At 44.3% G+C, this 18,424-nt stretch overlaps 1 protein-coding gene across 1 annotated transcript in view; it reads left to right on the top strand.

Moving 5' to 3' along the window:
- Positions 1–6,071: 6,071 nt before the first annotated feature.
- Positions 6,072–18,424, top strand: part of THSD7A (thrombospondin type 1 domain containing 7A) — a 430,207-nt gene continuing 417,854 nt past the window's right edge. Inside the window, exon 1 of the mRNA XM_063924405.1 lies at positions 6,072–6,814. Within this exon, the coding sequence (XP_063780475.1) occupies positions 6,682–6,814 (133 nt within the window). The 5' untranslated portion in view covers positions 6,072–6,681. The remainder of the gene's footprint in view (positions 6,815–18,424) is intronic.

Below are 18,424 nucleotides of genomic sequence, written 5' to 3'. Positions count from 1 at the left end.
TTATGTGTAAAAAGTGTACGCTGTCTGCCGCTATGTGTAACAAGGGCACGCTGTCTGCCGTTATGTGTAAAAAGGGGACGCTGTCTGCCGTTATGTGTAAAAAGTGTACGCTGTCTGCCGCTATGTGTAACAAGGGCACGCTGTCTGCCGTAATGTGTAAAAAGGGGGATGCTGTCTGCCGTAATATGTAAAAAGGGGACGCTGTCTGCCGTAATGTGTAAAAAGAGGAATCTGTCCGCTGTAAGGTGTAAAAGGGTCTCTACCTGCTGTAGTGGTGCTACTGTGCGGCATAATTTGAATAATGGAGACTACTGTGCACCGTTTTATGAATTGGTATTATTTTGTGGCCACACCCCTTCCCCACGAAGCCACGCGACTATGTATTTTTGCGCGCGCCTACGACGCGCACTGCCCCTGTTTTGCATGCAGGGGTGGGGCTCTGATGCCGTTTCTTGCACACAGTGCTAAAATGTCTAGTTACGGCACTGTTGCTAGGTATCCATTTCTCTGGCCCTGAGCAGGTCCCCCTCACCAGATCCTCTCCAGGGGGGTGAGGGGGTGGGCTTGGATGGGATGGGGGGGGGGGGGCAAAGCATTTTGCCGCACCTGGGCCCACCGCTCGCTATTTCCGCCACTGGGCACGTACGTACGTACGTACGTACGTACGTACGTACGTACCTGAAGATATTGGCCCATGTAAAATCTGTATTACATTGATAAACTGACCTCAAACGGTTACATTTGTATTGCCAAAACTCCAAGGCCAAACTCATCAAATTGTATAGAACCAGGAATGGTAGTCACAGTTTTTGTCCATTCTAGTTCCTGGTCTGTTGTGTAATATGTTCATGTGTATAATGTTGTATTCTTATCCATAGCCGTTATACTTTCATGATTTGTTCATTCGGACTCCCTGAATATTTCACGAGAGTCTCAGCACAGCACATCAGGCCAGAAGAGTATAGATAGGAAAAGACTCCTAGTAGGATCAAATGGATAAAAATGTTATGTAAAATCTATATTAACACATAGCAATAAAACGCACATTTCATCAGCAACAATGACATCATACTAATGATACTCAGCAATAGCGATCATGCATTATGCGTCTGCCTGTGAGGGACAATTTGTGGCTCTGTGACACCCTTGGGGTTAGAGGCCTTAGGCTAGTGCCCTCTCTGCCCTCTTATAAAGCTGCACCTGTGTTCTTCCGTTCCACCCAGCAACTGCTGTCATTAAACTGACATGGAAACTGAAACAATTATCACCGAAGACTCATTAGTGTGTTTTCCTTAAAGGGAATTTAATTATAAAATATAACTATATGCTGCTAAGTAATAGTACCAAAGGTTCTGGGGTTTTTAAAAGAAATTAATTTATTTTTTAAAACCTTAATATATTTCATGCATAGAAGTCATAGAGGGGAATGTGATGGAGCATAATTTTGGCGGCGAGTTCAGGCACTCCTCATTTTACCATCGGTTATGGCCTCCAAACCGCCAAATTTATTACCCAGAGATCTTGGCGGAGTCATATTAATTAAATAATTCATCTTATTTAGTATTTTGTGCTGTACATGCAAATCTAAGTACTTTGAGTCCTAATCGGAAAAAAGTGCTATATACATAACATATATTATTACTTATTTACAAATAATGGAGGAAAGTGCACGCTGGTATTTGTAGTGCCAGAAGTGGGTATATGATATGTTGTAAGTCTCTTACTTAGCTCCTATGAGAGACCTGGTTAGTACCTGCTTAAAAGCTGTTCCAGTATCCCTGCACCGCTACCTGTTTGCAGTATACACTGGTGAGCTGTATAACTCCCCATTCCACTGATGCTCTGCTCCATGACAACCAGTGTGTGTAACAGTGAGTACGGCTGTGCCTGCTGTCAATCAATAAACCAACACCCCTGGTCATGTAACTGGGCTATTCATAGTTTAAGTCATCTGCTGGTGCTTTGTTATGTTCTGACCACACAGGGATGGGTGTGTCGTCACGTATTGCCATGGGAACAGCACCATCGCTGCCCAATGTCCCTGCATCTGGCTAGCAGGGTTCTGTTCCAGTAGTGCAGCTGCTGAGAGCATCCATAGGATGCTCCGGACACGCACCCTGTAGTGTATATAGCCGCCTGGGCAGATCAACACACTTCTCCTGCCAGCAGTCCGGCCCCCTCCTATGACATCACGGGTTCAGTTGCGAAGCGGCTACAGGACAGCACTACTCCAGTGAAGCAGACTGGTAGCTCAAATTGCGCGTAGTTTGAACATTGGTGCCAGCCAGAGGCAACTTTATTGTTTTCTGATATTTTTGGGGAGTATTTTGCATTTCATATTCAGAGCACTGACCAAAATGGGGTGTCCATTTGCTGTTTTCCGATGATTTTCTTTGTAATACAGTCACTAAAATAAATAAATAAAATGCTGAAAAGTGGCTTTTTTAAGCAGATCGCACTCCATTATATTTACCTTGTTATAACTACAAGGGATTGATGCTGAAAAGTCGTTTAAATTATGCCCTGCCCCCTCTCCATGACTGAGGGGTCTATTTACTAAGCTTTAGGCGGAGATAGAGTGGCCGGAGATAAGGTAGCAGCCAATCACCGCCTAACTGTCATTTTTCAAACCCAGCCTGTGAGATGGCAGTTAGTAGCTGATTGGCTGGTACCTTATCTCCGCCCACTCTATCTCCACCTGAGAATTAGTAAATAGACCCTGTCTCCTTTTCTAAGGACTGAGTGGGCCCTATGATGACATCGGCCTCCACATAACAGGACCCGAGATTAAGGGAGACATTTACTAAGCAGTGATGAAAGTGGAGAAGTGAGTCAGTGGAGAAGTTGTCCATGGCAACCAATCAGCTGCTCTGTATACTTTTATAGTATTCAAACTATAAATGTTATGTCAATGCTGATTGGTTGCCATGGGTAACTTCTCCACTGGTTCACTTCTCCACTTTTATCTTCTGCTAAGTAAATCTCCCCCCAAATTAGAGCTACAGGAGCAATCAGTCTCTGCTATTAAATCTCATAAAGGGGCCAATTTATTATGTGTCATCAATAATTTCTTATCAACGTATATCGCGGCAATAAGGAATGGCCTTTCTCCCCGATTTATTACTATTCTCTTACACATCCCGTCACAGAGTAAATAGTAAGGTGATAGCTTATGCTACAACTTTACTGCTGGGTTCGTACCCAGGGGTGTAGCGAGGGTGCCGGAAAAGTTAAAGGGCACGCCGCTTCCCCCCGACCCCCCCTCTCCGCCCGCTTTACCATGGGTGGAGGGACAGTCAGCCATAGAGGAGGAGGAGGAGGAGAAGCAAGGGGGTGCACACTGACTTAACTCGGATACTAGGTAGGGAACAGGGCAGGCCAGAGGCGACAGCAGGAGACACTGACAGCCAGCACATACCGGAGCTCTGCCGTCCTCTTTATATGTTTCACTGTCTGCTTGTAGCTGTGCAGCGGGGTTACTTCTGTCCTGCCACCCCACTCTCTGCCCCAGCTGCTCTAGCACCTCTTTCTGTCCCAGCTACTGCTGTAGCATCTCTCTGCCCCAGCACCTATTTCTGCCCTGGCTGCTACAACATCTCGCTCTACATTGATGCTGCAGCACCTCTTCCCGCCCCAGCTGCTGCTGCAGCACCTCTCTCTGCATTAGAAGCTGCAGAGTAACATGTATAGTGTACTGTGAATAACGGACAATACTGTGTAGTGTAATCTGAATTGGTACTATTATGTGGCCACTCCCCTTTCCCATGAAGCCACGCCCCTATACTTTTATTGCACGCCTTAGGCATGTAACATGCACCCAGTCCAGTACAGGAGAGGGGGCGCTGAAACATACCCTTGCTCCGGGCTCCATGGAACCTAGTTACACCTCTGTTCGTACCCAGTTTTCCCATTGTTAATGTTAGATTTGGAGCAAGAGTCAGCCATCTCTCTGTACAGCGAAGCGCTCGCATATTAAGGGTAGCCCTGCGAAGGCAGTTGCCGTGCCGCCATGTTTGGGTAACAGCGGCTGCGTGTGATGTCACACAGCTGCAGTGGCCCACCCAGCAAACGGTCCGGACACGCGTCCGGTGTGGCTTGATATATGTGTTCTGCGAAATGAAATCGGCGAACGCGCCAGACCACGTACTTGCACACAGGTGGAGTTTGCAAGTGCATACGGACTGATCTGTCCATTGACGGAGCCCCCTTTCAGTGAAATGTGTGTGTCTGGGTGGTAACTGGACAGCAACCATGAGTGCGCATGGAACTGGAACATGGAAGTGCCCTGGGCATGTAAGATGATGTCTGTGCTTGATCATAGCATGTGGGTTCAAACGGGATGCCTGTTGATGCTGACAGGTTGTTTGCGCACAGCATGGGTTGGGAACAAGTCCCAATATCACCAAAGACATAAAAACACTGATGTGGGGGGGATAGGCTTCCACATGCCGGCGCACATATATTCCGCATACACAGGGGATTATCATAAAAACATTGATGTGGGGGGGATAGGCTTCCACATGCCGGCGCACATATATTCCGCATACACAGGGGATTATCATAAAAACATTGATGTGGGGGGGATAGGCTTCCACATGCCGGCGCACATATATTCCGCATACACAGGGGATTATCGTACTAGTATAAGGATGTAAGAAAGGGGCTGCCGACTCAGAATCAGGCCAAATAGATTTACTCCTCGTACTTATCCTGTACATTTACTATACACTTAGCTTGTCCCATACATTTAATATATGTTTATATATTTAAGGGGGCTTGGACTGCATACCCTAAATCTAAACATAATGATATGTGCTGAGACTTGTAGTTCCACACAGAAAAAAAAGAGAAAATGCAGATGCATACTCTAAATCAGGGGTGGGGAACCTTTTTTCTACCAAGGGCAATGTGGATATTTATAAAATACTTTGGGGGCCATACAAAAATTATAAATGTAAAAATTAGCCTGCCCCCAGTACTTACACACTTAAAAAAACAACAACACAATACTCACCAGCCTCGCTCTTGCTTCCGGACCCTTGCCCTCTGCCTGGCTGCCCGCTCCTCAGAACTAGGGGAGAGACGTCATGACATCTCTCCCATAGCACACACACACACACTGCTAGAAGCGGAAGCCAGAGCTCAGGAGTGAGCTCCTGCCTCCGGCTGCTGCTGAGGGGAAGAAGCCAGGCGCCCGCTAGTAACAAAATCTCAGCGGGCGCCCGGCATCTCCCTTGGTTAGGTGAGCCTGGGCGGGCCGGATCAAGTGGCTTTGCGGGCCTGAGGTTCCCCACCCCTGCTCTAAATACTAAAGACTGCTAATCAGAATAATTATAATAAAATGTCCAATATAACAAGTACATTTGAGCAAAAAAATATAGGCCCACCAACCGCGACCAGGTTACCTTATCTGGTGGGTCCTTAACACTAAAGGTTCAAGTCCAGGGCATGGGACCCCCCCCCCCCAGGCCAGCACAAGCCAACCACCCCAAGGCACCACACTAGTGAGAGGTTTAAGTGTTAAAAAAAGTGTTACATTAGATATGCGTTTAGGAGTGGATGCATTACGCCTGACTTCACAGACTTGATAGTTCCGTTTTTCAGCTATTACAATCACAAATTACTGATTCAAACAAAAGCAATTTTTTCAAAAAAAGTTTCAATTTTATATAAAGCCTTTTCTTCTATGAATTTCAAATTCTTATAACGTTCGAGAATTTTATATATTTTTTTGTTTTTACTAAAGAGACAATAAATTTGTGTCACGTTTGTGGGAATTTGAAGTATTCCAACACACCCACGTCTCTCCTGACATGACATCAAGGAATTAGCTATTGTTCTGCTACAACATCTCAGATCATGTCATAACTTAGCAGATGGTTTTGAGCCTATGTAAAAAAAATTCAATTAAACATTGTTTTATTGTTTATATATAACGAAACATTTGGCTGACACATTTCTTTAGTTAGCCAATAAGGCGTTAGATATTTTTTGCTCTACAAATTATACTGTAGCCCCATGCCTAAAATAAAAAAAACAAGATTAGTTTGTATTGGGGACACGAGCCACCGTTCTACAATGGCACGTTTCCGCAAACAGTCATTTCAAGCCGAAAGTATATATAATTATATTAAATGAGTTAACAACACTGGAATTAGTTATTCTCTGCTGATGACGCTTCTTGTTCCATGCGCAGCTTTGTTTTAGACGAGGGGCATCTGGGATCTGGAAATTAGATGCAAGTCAGTTTTTTTTTTTTATTCCTCCCTCTCTTAGAATTTCCTTCTTTTTTTTCCCCCCTCCAGCTGGTGTAATTTATTTCCACAACCTCCCAGACCAAGATAACCTGTTCAGTCAGCTGGAGCCCCCTGCGGACAGCTGTCTCTCTTTTAGCTGATGGAAAACTGCCACTAGCAAGTGAATGGGATCTCTGTGGTGCAGAATTCACAATACATGCATCAGCAGTAGCAGCAGAAGCATCAGCAGCAGCAGCAGCTCTGTGTTCTATTGTTCCATGGTCTTAAATGGTTTCTCCTTGGCGGCTGGCATGCACAATAGCCGGAGAGAGCTCCCCGTTCCTTAGGACTTAAAAAGAAGAGGAAAACTGAGGAGGAAGACAGCCTCTGAAGTGGGTCGTTGATTGTATTCACGCTGCAACAAATTATCCCCCTTTCCGAAGGCATGGATCTGGCAGGGAGATGCTCTGCTTTACCTGGTTCTTTCTGTGGAGTGGTTGCCCTTCTCCTGGTTGGTTTATGGAGCGCAGATTCACAGGGCGAGCAAGACAGTAAATCCATATATGTATGGAAGACAGGTAAGGCTGTTGTCTGTTTCATTATATAATGTTATTGTAAATCTATGTTGGGATATAAAGCTACAGAGGGTGCTAGGTGCAGTCGCTGGTCTTTATAGCAGTGGAGAATAATAAATATGAACTTTTAATGATAGAAGTCCAATAAATGCCCCATCCCTATTTCATTCACCTGTCTAGTAGTCTGCCTGTACCCTACGCCTTATATAAGGCTGGGTTTGGATTGTCCGGCATTCCAAAGGTGCATTGTCCAACTGTTATCAGGGTTATCTAGATGTGTGTGTAATAGTTGATGTTATTTCTTTCAGTTTCCATAGGCATTATACAGTATATTGTGTCTCTATATTTGTATTTAGCCTTCTTGTTTGCAATAGACCGGGCTATGAATGTTGCAGGGGATTAAAACTTAGCAGCTGACCTGAATTGCTGTTCTAGACTGTAGCGAGACGTTTTGCATTAGTGATGACATACATTTGGGAAGATGAAGGTACCTTGACATTGCCAGGGCTGATTGTGCAAGGAAGGATGGCACTAAGGCATCAGCAGCAAGAGAGGCCACTTATACTGCTGCCTTTAGCTCTGCATTGTGTACAGATGCACAGACATGCCAGATGCACAGTAGTAGTGTGGCTGTAATCCGGTGACCATTATTGAGGGCTTGATTGGCTTTGCGTAACGAGTCAGAGGCTGGCAGGGGACGAGCTGCATAATTGTGGGTAGCAGTGCCACTTACATGCTGGGGTCAAGTGAAAGTGACCAATAGCAAGACGGCTAAGCCACGTTATTGGACTGTCTGTATGAAATGTGCATGTTCACTCCAGGCTGTGGTCTAAATGACAGCATATACCAAATCAAATTGCTGATTTAATTTGCAAATGGTTCCTCATCCTTAATAAATTGGATAACAAAATTAAAAAAACAAAAAGACAACAAATCCAGGTTCTTTCCTCAATGCCAACTTCCTTTGGCTCTGTGCCATCAAGACAGATCAATTTACAATTACACAGATAGCCTGAATTTTTTAAGAGCCCCTTCCGGAAGCTCAGTGGGGAGATTAAAGGAAATTTCATTTAAACCAAAGACGGCTTTCTGTCCAACTGATGCCAGGATAAATTGGGTACCGGACGATCCCTTTGTGTCATCCGGAGGTTGGGGAATAATGAGCCTGTGTTTTCACCAGTTGGAATAGAACCTTAATTATCACTGTGTTGGTACAATGGGAGTATTTGCATAAAGGCTTCTTTCTGCACAACAACTTGTGTCTAAACAATACAGATCAATAGACAACACAATACACAGATATAATGTACTATTATAGAAAGTAACAGATTGGTGCAAAAATAAAGTATTGTGGTATCGAATGATCTTTAGCATTAGAGCGAACGGTAAAATTGTCCTTTGTAATCCAGTAATCCAGAAATACATTTGATAATTGAAGGATAAGTGTAAGCACTAGACTATTTACTTTAAGACTCCAGTTTAACTCTGCTTGCAGAAGCCTTCTCTGTTTCTAAGACTGTAATGAAGCAACATTCCGCAGATCTGCTACATTTTATTCATCCTCTTGTGCAGCGAGAACAATAGTAAATTGATAGATTTAGTTTTGGATTTCTAGGGAACGGCTGAATTTGGACCAATTTATATTTTAACTCTATCAGCACTGAATGGTTGCATGTATAGAGCAACGTGGGAAGATACAAAGCTGCTCTGGTGTGTTTGCAAGCTCAGGGTACAGAGTATATGTGACACTGACAGCTAAGCCTCTGTAAATTGGGTTAGCTTTCCATCTCCCTGATAGTGGGGCTTATCACCATAATGGAAGATACTCAGTCTCTAGATTTGTCTTAGCGCTGTTGCCTCAATGATTCAGTCTGGCTGTATCCAGGCGAGATCTGAATTATACAATTCATTAAAAATACAAGTAAATGTATGTGGTGGTGGCTGAGAGGAGTAAAATAAATCTTTGTGCAATATACTGTACTATAATGATCTTTTTCCAAGTTATTATAGTTACACATATTATTTACCTGTTAGGGCCACTGAGACTTTGCGCTGGTTTGGGTGCATGCCATTGCGAATTGGGCCTTAATCGCAGCATCGCAGGGTGTCGTGGTTACGCTTCCCCGGCACTGCCCGGGCCCCTACAGAAGCATATGTAATCTATGGCTCCCGCGATGCACCAGACGCTGCTGCACAGTGGAGACAGGCAGTTATTGGTTAAATCAACATTCGCAATTGTGCATCCAATCTACAGTATTTACTAAGGACTAAGGACTATTCCCAATCTATTTACTAAGGACTAGAAGTCTCGCTGTGGCATCTAGTGGGTTCAACCCGGGCCACTATGGGAAATTGCAGGCCCCGTTATCAGGTTATTTTGGGCCCCCTTTGTAGATGTTGGGTGTTGCGTGTAGCCACACTAATTTTGGGGGTATGGCTCCCCCTCTTTGGCACACTGGGCCCTCAGGCTCAGATGGTATTTACCTGTAGGGCACCCAAATCCCTCCCTAAGGTTGCCTCTTGGTTCAACCATTATTCAGACAATGGCAGCCAACTAGGAATATGTGACATCACTGAAACACTGCCAGAATAGAGACTATGGGGGGTATTCAATTGTTTGAAAAGTCAGTTGGGCGTCTGTTTTTTCCTATCTAATAGACAGGAAAAAACAGACACCCAACCAACTTTTCATACAATTGAATATCCCCCTATCACTTTAGAAGGAACCAGCCAAACAACTGAGGCAGTCAATCCCTCTATGAGGTTCTTGGTTCCTCTGTAAGTCATTTGCAAAGTGTATGACAGCCAGGGCACAGTGCAAAATCTTATTTGGTGGTGACCTGCAACACAATTGGTACAGGTGTGCCAAGGACCCTTACATACCCTGAGCAGGCCCCGCCCCCAAACACGTGACATCATAACACCATGGCAGGGCCACCTGGACCAGGAAGAAGGACGTTCCAGACAACCCTCTACCGGCTGCAAATTGACACACACACAAATGTGCACCATGTAATGATGACGCAGTATAATCTCAAGATCAGTAATAATTTGAGCAACACATGAGGCTCAAATTATTGGAAGTAGGAAGTAGTTTAAGGGGGGAAAAAAGGCAAGACTTTAATACAAGGGGCTGATTTTACTGTGGACCTCCACAGCTTCTTGGACCTTCTTGCAAAACCCAGGTGCAACTTTATTTTCCTAAGATGTTTATTTGCAACACAGAGTAGGCGGGTACCTTAAAGGGTGCTGTGCGGAGGACAAGTACAAAACCTGCGTATTTCCACTGCAAGAAAATGGGGGTCAACAAATCAAAACAACTGACACTGTATATTCAGTATAAGGAGTCAGATAAATGCAGAACTCAGGATTGCTGCAAGTTTTGTTCTTCGTTGAATCTTTCCATTGTCTCATTCATTCCAATTTCTTTTTAGATATGAACATTACAGTAGATTGGCTATTCTTCATATTCACAGACTGGCACGCCCTAGAATGGCAGAATTCTCGATAACATAAAGACCTGCTATATAACTACACACAGCAAACGAGCACTGCAGTGCAATAGAGGCTACTGTATGTAACAGTCTCGTGCATATATATATATATATATATATATATATAATAAGATGTGTGGTTATTCAGAATCTGAATAGAATAGTGAGGGAAATTCTCTTGATAAATTTAGGCATCAGCCCCAATAGACCCAGCATTTGGAAGGAAGGAGGAAAGTGGGATTTGTCTACAAAATAGGGACAGTGATCTGTAACTGCGCTATTGTTGTGTCAGTCAGTATTACTCCATTTATCAGCCACTTTCACCACTTCTCAGCCCCAATGCAATCATTCCCCTATCCATCAAGAGGACTCATTGTTCCCCCAGCTTGTGCTATTCACACTTCCCAAATCTGATTGACCTTTGCCAGCACATACTGTAGATAGCGATTGTTTTCGCTTTTTTCAGTGCGGGGTGTTGTGTTGTGTTGTGTTGTGTTGTGTTAGTGCAGTTCTTGTGTTTTATTTTGCAGCACCTTTTCTATTGCAGAATCTTATATGATTGTACAAGACATGCTGTTTTAATGATGGAAAGAATTCAGTGGTTCCCTAAATCGTGTTTTAATTCTCACTTCAATACAATTATGAAGCTATGGGTGAAACGTCTCCCCCTGTTCTATATACCTTATAATATGTGCTGTGCTTGACTGTATCATTTAAATATAAAAGAATAATAATAATAATAATAATAATAATAATAATTATTATTATTATTAATATTATATACAGGTTGAGTATCCCATATCCAAATATTCCGAAATACGGAATATTCCGAAATACGGAATTTTTTGAGTGAGATAGTGAAACCTTTGTTTTCTGATGGCTCAATGTATACAAACTTCATTTAATACACAAAGTTATTAAAAATATTGTATTAAATGACCTTCAGGCTGTTTATATAAGGTGTATATGAAACATAAATGCATTCTGTGCTTAGACTTGCGTCCCATCACCATGATATCTCATTATGGTATGCAATTATTCCAAAATACAGAAAAATCCGATATCCAAAATACTTCTGGTCCCAAGCATTTTGGATAAGGGATACTCAACCTGTATATAGAAAAAACTCTCTTCATAAGCCCTACATTTGTTCTAATATCTATAAATAATTAAAGTGTGGATTTCCTCAAAGGGACCAGGACAAGACGTTACAAATCTTAAGACAAACTCCCCATCACTCCCACAGCCAATTCTGATTGCATGTGCCACATTGTTGGACTGGGGCATAAAGGGCCCACCGGGTATTTCCCTTGTGCAGCTGTGGGCCAGTCCAGCCCTGCGTGCACCACACTGCCGATGATATTGCCATGTATCCGCACCTGTCGCTCACACCCAATAGATGGGGCCATTGTGTGGATTAAACCAATATTAAAATAAATCATCAGTAAGGAACTAATGGCATCACTAAGGAATAAAGTATCCTCTGGCTTATTCTTTCAGCAGGCTTATGGCCTCCAGCCTAGGGAATAGAACTAAAATAGTCATCACTCCAGTCATGATGATTGACTGGCAGTCATTGATACAGATTAAAAGAATTTGGGTGACATTTACTAAGCAGTGATAAGAGCGGAGAAGTGAGCCAGTGGAGAAGTTGCCTATGGCAACCAATCAGCACTGAAGTAAAAGCTATAATTTGTATACTATAAAATGATACAGAGCTGCTGATTGGTTGATGAGGCCACTTCTCCACTGGCTCACTTCGCCGCTCTTATCACTGCTTAGTAAATGTCCGCCTTAGTTTGGTTGGGGGCAGTGATACGTATCTACTTACCACACTAGAGATACCCATTATGTACTTCAGAGAAGGCTTGAGGCCAACACATGCACCATAGAGCACCATGTTGGCATTTAGGCTTGACACGGTGATAGAACTGACTCTGCTGGGTCCAATAGTAAAAGAGTGTGGGTCTCTCTATGCATCATAACTTTATTATCACCATGAAGTTTAGCCCAGACAGTATCCAATAGGGAAGAGTACAAGTAGCATCAGTAACTGTCTATCACATTAGTATGAATTATATATCTTTATTTTATTCTCACTATTTTCCAAATAACTGCATTGATAAATGATGCCTTGGCCAGGAACTTCCATGGTGTCGGACCCCATGGCAGTCCCATTAACTTATATGGCTAAAGTTATACCTTGTTGCTGCCTGATGCCTCAGTTATGTCACAACTACATTACATCTTCCTGGGTATTGGTCAGCTCATAAAATTATTTCCGTCCTTAATGATGTCACTAGTACCTGGTTGATTGATAGGCTGGCTCATTGATGTCACTAATTCCTGGGGGGTGGATAGGCTGCCTCATGCCTTAGTGACATAACATTAACTAATGCTGTGTGAACGGTGCCACTGCACAGAGAGAAGGGCTTTGTGGGCAGTACCATTGCTGCCGCATGGGTCTTGCTTGTGGCTAGCAGGATGCCTGGAATGGCAGCCTGTAGCCACTATCGCCCCTGGTGCATTCTTTGAACACTCTAAACCTTCACAATGGCATCCGAGCAGCCGCTCAAGACACTCTGGGGCAGATGTATTAAGCCTGGAGACGGCATAAGGAAGTGATAAACCAGTGATAAGTGCAAGGTGATAAATGCACCAGCCAATCAGCTACTAACTGTTAATTTACATGTTGGAGCTGATTGGTTGGTGCGTTTATCATCTTGCACTTATCACTGGTTTATCACTTACTTATGCCTTTTCCAGGCTTTATAGATCTGCCCCCCTGAGTGTTGCTGCACCTTCTCAGTGCTGGCAGTCCTGTACCCTCTGCTTGATGTATTGAAGTCATGTGCTTAAGTGGTCGGGGCCGGCACAGGGTGCTTCGGAGCCCTATCACAGTGCTGCTCAGTGATGTCAGTAACTCCTGTGGAACAGATAGGCTTCCTTACATCTCAGTGATGTCAGTAACTCCTGGGGAATTGATAGGCTGCCATACATCTCAGTGACGTCAGTAACTCCTGGGGAATTGATAGGCTGCCTTACATCTCAGTGATGTCAGTAGCTCCTGGGGAATTGATAGGCTGCCATACATCTCAGTGATGTCAGTAGCTCCTGGGGAATTGATAGGCTGTCTTACGTCTTAGTGATGTCAGTAGCTCCTGGGGAATTGATAGGCTGTCTTACGTTTTAGTGATGTCAGTAACTCCTGGGGAATTAATAGGCTGCCTTACGTCTTAGTGATGTCAGTAGCTCCTGGGGAATTGATAGGCTGTCTTACGTCTTAGCGATGTCAGTAACTCCTGGGGAATATATAGGCTGCCTTACGTCTTAGTGATGTCAGTAACTCCCTGGGGAATATATAGGCTGCCTTACGTCTTAGTGATGTCAGTGACTCACTTGGGAATATATAGGCTGTCTTACGTCTTAGTGATGTCAGTGACTCCTGGGGAATATATAGGCTGTCTTACGTCTTAGTGATGTCAGTAACTCCTGGGGAATATATAGGCTGCCTTACGTCATAGTGATGTCAGTGACTTCTGGGGAATTGATAGGCTGCCTTACGTCATAGTGATGTCAGTGACTCCTGGGGAATTGATAGGCTGCCTTACATCTTAGTGATGTCAGTGACTCCTGGGGAATTGATAGGCTGCCTTACATCTCAGTGATGTCAGTGACTCCTGGGGAATATATAGGCTGTCTTACGTCTTAGTGATGTCAGTGACTCCTGGGGAATTGATAGGCTGCCTTACATCTCAGTGATGTCAGTAACTCCTGGGGAATTGATAGGCTGTCTTACGTCATAGTGATGTCAGTGACTCCTGGGGAATATATAGGCTGTCTTACGTCTCAGTGATGTCAGTGACTCCTGGGGAATTGATAGGCTGTCTTACGTCATAGTGATGTCAGTGACTCCTGGGGAATTGATAGGCTGCCATGCATCTGAGTGATGTCAGTAACTCCCTGGGGAATATATAGGCTGCCTTACGTCTTAGTGATGTCAGTGACTCACTTGGGAATATATAGGCTGTCTTACGTCTTAGTGATGTCAGTGACTCCTGGGGAATATATAGGCTGTCTTACGTCTTAGTGATGTCAGTAACTCCTGGGGAATATATAGGCTGCCTTACGTCATAGTGATGTCAGTGACTCCTGGGGAATTGATAGGCTGCCTTACGTCATAGTGATGTCAGTGACTCCTGGGGAATTGATAGGCTGCCTTACGTCTTAGTGATGTCAGTGACTCCTGGGGAATTGATAGGCTGCCTTACATCTCAGTGATGTCAGTGACTCCTGGGGAATATATAGGCTGTCTTACGTCTTAGTGATGTCAGTGACTCCTGGGGAATTGATAGGCTGCCTTACATCTTAGTGATGTCAGTAACTCCTGGGGAATTGATAGGCTGTCTTACGTCATAGTGATGTCAGTGACTCCTGGGGAATATATAGGCTGTCTTACGTCTCAGTGATGTCAGTGACTCCTGGGGAATTGATAGGCTGTCTTACGTCATAGTGATGTCAGTGACTCCTGGGGAATTGATAGGCTGCCATGCATCTCAGTGATGTCAGTAACTCCTGGGGAATTGATAGGCTGTCTTACATCTCAGTGATGTCAGTAACTCCCGGGGAATTGATAGGCTGCCTTACATCTCAGTGATGTCAGTAACTCCTGGGGAATTGATAGGCTGCCTTACATCTCAGTGATGTCAGTAACTCCTGGGGAATTGATAGGCTGCCTTACATCTCAGTGATGCCAGTAACTCCTGGGGAATTGATAGGCTGCCATACATCTCAGTGATGTCTGTAACTCCTGTGGAATTGATAGGCTGTCTTACGTCATAGTGATGTCAGTGACTCCTGGGGAATATATAGGCTGTCTTACGTCTCAGTGATGTCAGTGACTCCTGGGGAATTGATAGGCTGTCTTACGTCATAGTGATGTCAGTGACTCCTGGGGAATTGATAGGCTGCCATGCATCTCAGTGATGTCAGTAACTCCTGGGGAATTGATAGGCTGTCTTACATCTCAGTGATGTCAGTAACTCCCGGGGAATTGATAGGCTGCCATGCATCTCAGTGATGTCAGTAACTCCTGGGGAATTGATAGGATGCCATGCATCTCAGTGATGTCAGTAACTCCTGGGGAATTGATAGGCTGCCATACATCTCAGTGATGTCAGTAACTCCTGGGGAATTGATAGGCTGCCATACATCTCAGTGATGTCAGTAACTCCTGGGGAATTGATAGGCTGCCTTACGTCTCAGTGATGTCAGTAACTCCTGGGGAATTGATAGGCTGCCATACATCTCAGTGATGTCAGTAACTCCTGGGGAATTGATAGGCTGCCTTACTGTACGTCTCAGTGATGTCAGTAACTCCTGGGGAATTGATAGGCTGCCATACATCTCAGTGATGTCAGTAACTCCTGGGGAATTGATAGGCTGCCATACATCTCAGTGATGTCAGTAACTCCTGTGGAATTGATAGGCTGCCTTACGACTTAGTGATGTCAGTAACTCCTGGGGAATTGATCAGTGATATCAGTTACTCCTGTGGAATTGATAGGCTGCCTTACATCTCAGTGATGTCAGTAACTCCTGTGGAATTGATAGGCTGCCTTACATCTCAGTGATATCAGTAACTCCTGGGGAATTGATAGGCTGCCTTACGACTCAGTGATGTCAGTAACTCCTGGGGAATTGATCAGTGATATCAGTTACTCCTGTGGAACTGATAGGCTGTCTTACATCAGTACCTCCTTGGGTGACTCTTGCATACTGTTCACCCTATGCACCCCTATATTATTTTGAAAGGCACTTGTGGAACCATCAGCACTCCAGCTCCCATTTATTTTTTTATGATTGTAATTATTGTACCTTATAATTTTGTAACATAACAACATTCTATTACTATACATTGAAAGTTTCTATGTGGGCTTTTGTGTGGTGTTCTTATTGGGAATAAAACCGTGGTCACTATGTATCGGTCAGTGTGTACATGGATTTATTCCACATCCAAGTCTGTGAACCTGACAATGGATTGTTCTTTTCATATAGGTCCTTATTGTTACCATGTCTGCTTGTATGCACTCGGACTGGTATAGGATTGCATTGTTCTCTAATAAGAGAGTGCATCTCGGCCATATAGCCATTTGTCACTGTCTAATAATTGCTCTGGGGGGTGACACAGGCGACTCCGGCTTTGTGCATCTGTTACTGGGAGAAGTGCGCTTTGTCCTTCTGTAACTTCAGGGGTCAACAATGAACCCTTTGTGCATCATCCCGAAAGATTTGTCTGTGTTACTGCAGGTCACCACAAATGCAAACCGTTAACTATTGATCTTTTGTACGCAGAATAAACAGTTGACTTTTGAAACTCTGCAGGCGATAAACATGATATTGCGTTTGGTGATCTCGACATTGCTGGCTGCATTGTAATAGTGTGGAAGGGGCTCTGACTATAAATGGGGGAAGGCATACTCTCAGGGTCATGTAAACGTATCTGCCCAGGTCCACACAACTCTAGGTGCCATTTGAGCAGGGTCCGGCTGGGGCTGGTGTCTCCAGAGCTTCTTGGGCTGCAGGTAGAAATTAAATGCTGCCCGCCTGCTCTATATGTGAATTGCACGCTATCAGAGCGGCCAGGCAGCATTCTCTACGTGCCTCCCAGCCGGCATCCTGATTGATTGGTGGATAACTTTAGCCATCCACCAGAGTGCTGACAGCCATTCACTGTATGGAAGCACTGGACAGCAAAAGGGGTAAGTTTTGATTTTTAATTTTTTTTAAATTAATTCCCATAAATGATTGGGTCGGGGCCCCACTACCTTGCCTTGCCCTCATTGCTGTTTCCACCAATATCCCCTCTGAATGATTGCACCACTCCATTCCCTCCCAATGCTCCTCTGCCAACTATGTCAGCCATGTCCAGCTCTTAGTCCCCTCTTAGAAATTGCATAGGGCACATGTACTCCTTACTATAGGCCTCAGGTATTTTTTTAAGTGCACCCATTATAATAAATATTATGAACAATTCCACCGTTTTATAGTGATAAACTCTATTCTATGCCGCCACTAATGGGAACAAATCATCATAACCCAACAGCCCAAATTACATGATAGAGGGACATCCTGGGGATACAGCTACGTCATTTTGGTAAAAGTATGATAGTTTGTTGTAACCTGGGCACAGGACTGTTCTAAGACAATTTGGCTTCCAGTGCAAACAGTAAAAAAATGTGCACCCCCCACCCCCCTAGACATTCTAAAATGCGCTTCCCATAAACATTTAAAAAATATATTTTGCATGCACCGAAGGCACGCACGCTATGGCGATGGGGTGTGGCCTGGCAAAAATGGGCATTTCTCACAGGAAAAGATTACCTTACACCCCAGTTTTTGACACTCCACCAACAGATCTCGGCCTCCACAGGAAAGAAAAAAAATCCACCATATTAAGCCCCACACAGTAATGCCCCATGCACCATATTATGCCCCATGCACCATATTATACCACACACACCGCAATGCCCGTGATACATTATGCCCTACAGTAAGGCTTTTAATTACTTTTAAATTACCTGCTCGTTGCCAGGGGTTTCATACTCTGGGTTCCATGCTCCTTGCCAGGGGTTTCATGCTCTGGGTTCCATGATCATTGCCAGGGGTTTCATACTCTGGGTTTCATGCTCGTTGCCAGGGGTTTCATACTCTGGGTTCCATGCTCGTTGCCAGGGGTTTCATACTCTGGGTTCCATGCTGGTTGCCAGGGGTTTCATACTCTGGGTGTCATGCTCGTTTGGCAAGGGTTTCATGCTCTGGGTGTCATGCTCATTGCCAGGGATGTTTAATGCTCGTTGGCAGGGGTGTTTAATGTTTGTTGCTAGGGGTTTCATGCACGTTGACAGGGGTCTTTAATGCTTGTTGCCAGGGGTGTTTAATGCTCATTGCCAGGGATTTCATGCTCTGGCTCTGGGTGTCATGCTCGTTGCTCATGCTCATTGCCAGGGGTGTATACTCGTTGGCGCCAGGCCACTAGCACTTTTAACTTGTTCCCCTTCCTCCCACCCATAGTACTCTGCTTGGGGGGGCAAAGTTTCACAAAATGATGTGATTGAGT

This window comes from Pseudophryne corroboree, chromosome 5 (assembly GCF_028390025.1).
Source record: "Pseudophryne corroboree isolate aPseCor3 chromosome 5, aPseCor3.hap2, whole genome shotgun sequence".
Taxonomy (NCBI): Eukaryota; Metazoa; Chordata; class Amphibia; order Anura; family Myobatrachidae; genus Pseudophryne; species Pseudophryne corroboree.
This window is presented reverse-complemented; position numbering and strand designations above follow the sequence as displayed.